The following is a 7,500-nucleotide window of genomic DNA, read 5'->3' as shown; positions in this document are numbered from 1 at the left end:
TTGTCGTTTAGTCCAGATGGGGAAACAAGGACACAAATAGCCGATTCAAGCTTTTGACATTTGAATTTATGTTTAACATTTGAATTTATATTTAACATTTGGATTTATATTTAACATTTGAATTTATATTTAACATTTGGATTTATATTTAACATTTGAATTCATATTTAATATTTGAATTTATATTTAACATTTGGATTTATATTTAACATTTGGATTTATAGTTAACATTTGAATTTATATTTAACATTTGGATTTATATTTAACATTTGAATTTATATTTAACATTTGAATTTATATTTAACATTAGAATTTATAGTTAACATTTGAATTTATATTTAACATTTGGATTTATATTTAACATTCGAATTTATATTTAACATTCGAATTTATAGTTAACATTTGAATTTATAGTTAACATTTGAATTTATATTTAACATTTGGATTTATATTTTACATTAGAATTTATATTTAACATTTGAATTTATATTTAACATTTGAATTTATATTTAACATTTGAATTTATATTTAGCATTTGGATTTATATTTAGCATTTGAATTTATATTTAACATTTGAATTTATATTTAACATTTGGATTTATATTTAACATTTGAATTTATATTTAACATTTCTATTTATATTTAACATTTGAATTTATATTTAACATTCGAATTTATAGTTAACATTAGAATTTATAGTTAACATTTGAATTTATATTTAACATTTGGATTTATATTTAACATTTGAATTTATATTTAACATTTCTATTTATATTTAACATTTTAATTTATATTTAACATTTGAATTTATATTTAGCATTTGGATTTATATTCAGCATTTGAATTTATATTTAACATTTAAATTTATATTTAACATTTGAATTTATATTTAGCATTTGGATTTATATTTAGCATTTGAATTTATATTTAACATTTTAATTTATATTTAACATTTGAATTTATATTTAGCATTTGGATTTATATTTAACATTTTAATTTATATTTAACATTTGAATTCATATTTAGCATTTGGATTTATATTTAACATTTAAATTTATATTTAACATTTCAATTTGAGTTTATTTGCTTTTCAAACCAAGAACCTTACGCAGGGGGAAAGGGTCGATCGATGCAGGAGGTTGGGTGGGGTTGGGTAGGGTTGGGTGGGGTTGGGGGGGGTTAAAGATGCCTGGGTGGGAAAAATGTGAAATGTGGGTTACTGTTTTGAAATGTGGGTCACTGTTTTGAAATGTGGGTCACTGTTTTGAAATGTGGGTCACTGTTTTGAAATGTGCGTCACTGTTTTGAAATGTGGGTTACTGTTACTGTTTTGGGAACAAGAGAAGGCAGATGGGGGTGATGGAGGAGGGTGATGGGGGAGTTAAGGGGGATGATGGAGTCTGGGTCAGAAACCAGACAGGGAGGGAATTTAAAGAGAGTTTTGGTCGTAAGTGGTGGCTCTGAGCTCTGATGGTGAAGCTTTACTGCTGCATAATTACATTTTGGGATTGGGGACTCGCCACAAACCTGCATGCCCCGAACCCTTTCCAGCCAATCACCTGGAAAGCAGCTTCCTGTTATGAGCCAATCGGCTTCCGCTTTGTTGGCTTTGTGTCATTTCTGGATCTTCTAGACTCCCTCATAAATTCATCAATAAACCTATAAATCCACTGGAGCATTCAGCAGACAGCCTGGAAATGAACATGGAAGCATTCTGAAACCATCATTCAATAAGTTTTCTCTATTTCACTGAAAACAAATGAAATGTAAAAAGCAAAGCAGAAAGAGAAGCCGTCGCCAGGAGACAACTGTCAACTTTTTTCACGAAGCCGCTGAACGTTTGGTTTTCCTCAAACAGAAAACTCTGCACAGGTTTATCAACACTGAAGGAGAATTCACAAAAGTTTTGCGCAGCTTCTGTGGCTGCTAAACCTGCGGCAATAAGACAAAAAGGAACCATGTGATTCTCAAAGCACCTGCACCGAAACTTGCCCCAAACTGCGTAGCCATGCTGACGCCGACGCCGCTGCCATGCCGACGCCGCTGCCGCTGCCAGACCGACGCCATGCCGATGCCGCTGCCGCTGCCACGCCGACGCCACTGCCGCTGCCACACCGTAGCCACTGCCGCTGCCACGCCGACGCCGTTGCCACGCCGACGCCGCTGCTACGCCAATGCCGCTGCCACGCCGATGGCGTCTCGGTGCACCGGTGCTATGAGCACGTATTTAAGGGGTTATGAGGTCTTGGCCCCTTTCTATGCAAATGAGCCTGACTGCGACAAACAGAAACAGCAGCATGATGTTGTTTCTTTGGTCCTCCGCTATGCAAATCATCTTCTGTTCCAGTCTCAAGGCGTGCGTATGAAAACACCAACAGCACCGACCGACTAGGATATGACGCATCCACCAGGCTCTCTCCGTCACCTGGCGGTGGAGGAGCCTCTTGCCTCAGGACTTGCAACTCGCCGTATGAAAGTTTGGTTCTTCTCCTTCTCGGTGCCATCGTCGCTGCCTCCTGCCGACCGCATTGTTGGCACAAAGCCTCCGTTTGCACGGTGGTGTGTGTGGCACGGTGGCGCAGTGCATTGCACTGCTGCCTCACAGCAAGAAGCTCCTAGGTTCGATTCCCGCCTGGGGCGCTGTTGGCACCGTGCTCCGGTGAGTTATCTCCCAAACAGGAGCCTTTCTGTGTGGAGTTTGCATGTTCTCCCCGTGCTCACATGGGGTTTCCTTCACCTCACGTCAGTAAGGTCCCCCCTCAAAAACATGCACCATCATGGTCTGACCAGCGATGGACACTTATCACCTGGTCCCCGGGCGCGTCCATGTATGCTGCTGGGGGCTGCCAGGAGCTGCCCACTGCTCCTGGCTGTGCCCCCGGAGGAAGGACAAGCCAGGATGGGTCAAAAGCAGAGAATCCATTTCACCGGCCACCCTCAAAAAGCATGTGTGTGTGTGTGTGTGTGTGCAAGCATGTGTTATAGTGTGTTGCGTGACTAATAAAGACTGTTTCTTCTTCTTCTTCTTTGTGCTCTTCCACAAGGAGCACCGGGGTCAGACGCCAAACGAGGACAAAGCGCAGCCAAACCCCAGGGCGTGTTTGATGTGACGTCTTTTTAGAAATCTTAGGATGTGGAAGATTGAATGTGCAATTCAAGCTGTGTCAGCGGCTCCAATCCGTTCTGATATGGGGATGATATTGGATGGCAGAGAAGGGACAGAATGCCTGTGGGGGAGGGAGGGGTGGGATGAGAGAGAGGGATGGAGTGATGGAGGCATGGACAGATGGACAGATGGAGGGATGGACAGATGGAGGGATGGAGTGATGGAGTGATGGAGGGATGGAGGGATGGAGGAAGGAGAAGAGAATAATATAAAGACAGAGGACGAGGGCTGTGGCCTGAGGGGGAGGGGTGGGACAATGAAGGAGGAAGATGGGGGATGGAGGGATGGAGGGATGAGGGATGGAGGGATGGGGAATGGAGTGATGTGGGGATGGAGGGATGGGGGGGTGGAGGGATGGAGGGATGAGGGATGGGGGGATGTACGGTGTAGGGATGAGGGATGGGGGATGGGGGCATGGGGGGATGAAGGGATGGAGGGATGAGGGAAGGGGGATATAGGGATGGGGGATGGAGGGATGGAGGGATGGGGGTGCAGGAAGGTAGTGGGCTTGGGCTGAAGAGATGGGGGATGAGGGATGAGGGGATGGATGGATGGATAAATGGATGGATGGGTGGATGGATGGGCAGATAGGATGGATGGATGGATGGATGGGTGGATGGATGGATGGATGGGTGGATGGATGGATGGATGGGTGGATGGATGGATGGGTGGATGGGCAGATAGGATGGATAGATGGATGGGTGGATGGATGGGCAGATAGGATTGATGGATGGATGGATGGATGGGTGGATGGGCAGATAGGATGGATGGATGAATGGGTGGATGGGCAGATAGGATGGATGGATGGATTGATGGATGGATGGGTGGATGGATGGGCAGATAGGATGGATGGATGGATTGATGGATGGATGGATGGGTAGATGGATGGGCAGGTAGGATGGATGGATGGATGGGTGGATGGGCAGATAGGATGGATGGATGAATGGGTGGATGGGCAGATAGGATGGATGGATGGATTGATGGATGGATGGGTGGATGGGCAGATAGGATGGATGGATGGATTGATGGATGGATGGGTGGATGGATGGGCAGATAGGATGGATGGATGGATGGATGGATGGATGGGTGGATGGGTGGATGGGTGGATGGATGGGCAGATAGGATGGATGGATGGATGGATGGGTGGATGGATGGATGGGCAGATAGGATGGATGGATGGATTGATGGATGGGTGGATGGATGGATGGGCAGATAGGATGGATGGGTGGATGGGCAGATAGGATGGATGGATGAATGGGTGGATGGGCAGATAGGATGGATGGATGGATTGATGGATGGATGGGTGGATGGATGGCTGGATGAAAAGGATAGGCCAGAAGCTTGTGGAGGCGGGCAGAGGGAGATAAAGGGGGGATGGGGAAAGTGAGAGACGAAAGAGACGCTGCCGGATGCCCAGAGGCATCATGGGAAATCCAGGTGGAGCTGACGGAGAGATGGTGGTGCTGGATGAATTTCAGATGAGCAGATAAAGGGCAAGAGTGACAAGAGCGAGAACGGAGGGATGAGGAAATGGATAAAAGGGACAAAGGCATCAAAAAGAAGGATTGTCAGGAAGTAGCTGCAGGACGCTGACAGAGGAAGACAGGAAAGATGTGAGACAGGATGATAAACATGGAAGGGAGAGACCTCTCTGCAGCGCCACACATCAACAAAAAACTAATTAACATTCTCACAATATTTCAAAATGTTGACTTTGTTTGTTTTGTTTTGTTTGCACATTATTGTGAAAATCACTTTTTGAGTCAATTTGGTTTGTTATTTATTCTGTTTGACTTATTTATTTGTATTTATTCATCTTAAGGAAACCAACAGGAAAAGCTCCAGGTGCTCAGGGAGCTCAACGCACTCCCTCAAAAACAAACCATGGCTCATTCATGGTGGAATTGTCTAAAATCATATGTAAATGATATGCGTGTTAAAAAAAAAAAAGAAATATATATATATATATATATATATATATATATATACACACGTATGTGTGTTTCTATATATACCGTATAAATACAGCCTATAGCTCTATCTATATGCATATGATTTTAACAATTCCACAATACAGTCATTTAGCCATCTTAATAAAGGCTTTTTAACTTTTTGATCGAGGATATCCTTGAACTTTTTTTTTTATTATTCGCACGGATGCATCATAAATTCCTGCATATTTCCAAACATGATTTTACTAAAGAATAAATTCAGATAATTATTATAAATTATTATTTTTGATAAGTAGACTTTACGATCAGATTTAATCGCAAGCAGGTTGAGTGAATTAGAAGTGCAGTTACACGCACACGCACACACACGCACACGCACGCGCACACACACGCACGCGCACACACACACGCACACGCACGCACACGCACGCGCGCACAGTAATTTATATCCATTTAGATGTTGCTTGTTTAGCTCAGGAGGCTTCTGCATAAATCTGCTCCTCCCGCTGCTCTGCTCGCTCTGCCTCGCTCCTTATCTGGAGACATCAACTCCAAATGCTTTATGGGGCTTGAGACTCAACCCAATCTCTAAGGGTTTGGGGGAGGAGGGATGCAAAGATAGAGGGATGAAAGAGAGAGAGAGAGAGAGAGAGAGAGGACGGACAAATGAGCAGAAAGAGAGAAGAAAGGAAGAGGGAACAGAGGAGGAAGAGGAGAATGAAAGATGAGATGAGATGTGTGAGGAACTAAACCCCCTGAGAGGAGGTCATGAATATGAAAAGAGGAGAGGAGGAGAGGAGGTGGTGAGGAGGAGAGGAGGAGAGGAGGAGGAGAGGAGGAGAGGAGGTGGTGAGGAGGAGAGGAGGAGAGGAGGAGGAGAGGAGGTGTGGGGTGGTGAAATAGGAGGTGTACATATGAAAGGAGTGAAAGAGAAGGAGACATTAACATTCTGTCTGAGGTTGGTGCTACAGAAGGAGGAGGTCACCTGGCAACCAACGTCATCATCTCAAAAGAAAGGAGGGAGGAGGAGAGGAAGATGACAGACGGATGATAAAAGGAGGAGATATATCAAAGAAGGGAAGGAGGGACGGAGTATTCTGAAGTCACAGGCTGCGAGCCCCCCAGACCCCTCTCCGCTGGGCCCTGGGGGGCCTAACTGTGTGTGTGTGTGTGTGTGTGTGTGTGTGTGTGTGTGTGTGTGTGTGTGTGTGTGTGTGTGTGTGTGTGTGGATACCTCCACAACCTGGACCGAGGGAGGGAGAGAGATGGAGAGAAGGGAGGGAAGGGGGAGGGAGAGGGGAGGGGAGGGGGAGAAGGGAGGGAGGTGGGAGGGAGAGGGGAGGGATGTCTTTAAAGGTGCACATAGCGGTGTCCTTTTGGCAGAATATTAAAGTGGTAATCCATCACCTGTGTGTTGGGTTGGTTGGCAAACTGCAACGTTCCTTTGCGAACATCCATGTTGAACCCCCACACTCACTTTCTGTTTTGTTTTGTTGTGAATGTTCATCCGTGTGGACAGTTTACTGACCACCCCAGCGACGCTGACTTATCAAATTCACCGAGGTTGACTTTCCCTTCTGGGGCGTGGCGGACCCCGCCACTCACCACTGACAAACCAATATCGAGGAGCACGTGCAAAACGCAAATTCATTGAAAGTCTGTTTCTTCAAAAGTCCCTGGGAGATAAAACATCAAACGTCGGATTTTTGTGACATAATAATGTTACGGACGTCACTTTAATTTATAGTCGCTGTTGGCCACGCCCAGAGAAGCGAGACCCCCGGACGCCACCAACCTACATTAGGATGTAGGATGTACACCTCCACCACCACCACCACCTCCTTACCTCAACAAACACCAGCAAAACAGACAGAATTATGGAAAGAAAGTTCAAAACACTGACACCGAGTTAGCCTGCTTCTCATATGACACATACATGTCACATTATATGACATATACATGTTATTATATGATATATACAAGTTATTATATGACATATACATGTCACATTATATGATATATATATATATATATATATATATATCATATAATATGACATGTATATGTCATATTATATGATATATGTTTATATTATACTTTCAGGTTTAGATGATGTCATCCAGCAGGAGCCTCTTCCTGTGTGGAAGGATATTAATACAGATCCATCAACCACTTGCTGCACCATGTCATCACACACACACTGTACAGAACACACAAGATTAATTGTTTGTTTTATATCAAACCTGTTTAATATTTACCATCTCTGCAGCTCAACCATTTATTGCTCTTTTCTCCCTCTCTCCTTCCCTCTCTCCTTCCCTCTCTCCTTGTCTTCTTCTCTCCATCCTTCCCTCATTCTCTCCATTTAGAGGACATCTTTAT

The 7,500-nt window shown here is 43.9% G+C and overlaps 1 protein-coding gene across 1 annotated transcript in view; it reads left to right on the top strand.

The window, feature by feature from the left end:
• The window catches only part of sema3h (sema domain, immunoglobulin domain (Ig), short basic domain, secreted, (semaphorin) 3H), a gene marked incomplete at both ends in the record, with an annotated part of 61,963 nt that overhangs the window by 45,665 nt on the left and 8,798 nt on the right, over window positions 1-7,500 (top strand). Inside the window, one exon of the mRNA XM_080014473.1 lies at window positions 7,488-7,500. This exon is cut by the window's right edge and continues 57 nt beyond it. Coding sequence (XP_079870599.1) covers window positions 7,488-7,500 — 13 coding nt within the window. The remainder of the gene's footprint in view (window positions 1-7,487) is intronic.

The sequence above is a fragment of the Zeus faber genome (genome assembly GCF_960531495.2).
Source record: "Zeus faber genome assembly, chromosome: 15".
Lineage (NCBI taxonomy): Eukaryota > Metazoa > Chordata > Actinopteri > Zeiformes > Zeidae > Zeus > Zeus faber.
The sequence above is the reverse complement of the archived record's forward strand: the minus strand, read 5'-3'. Positions and strand labels throughout refer to the sequence as shown.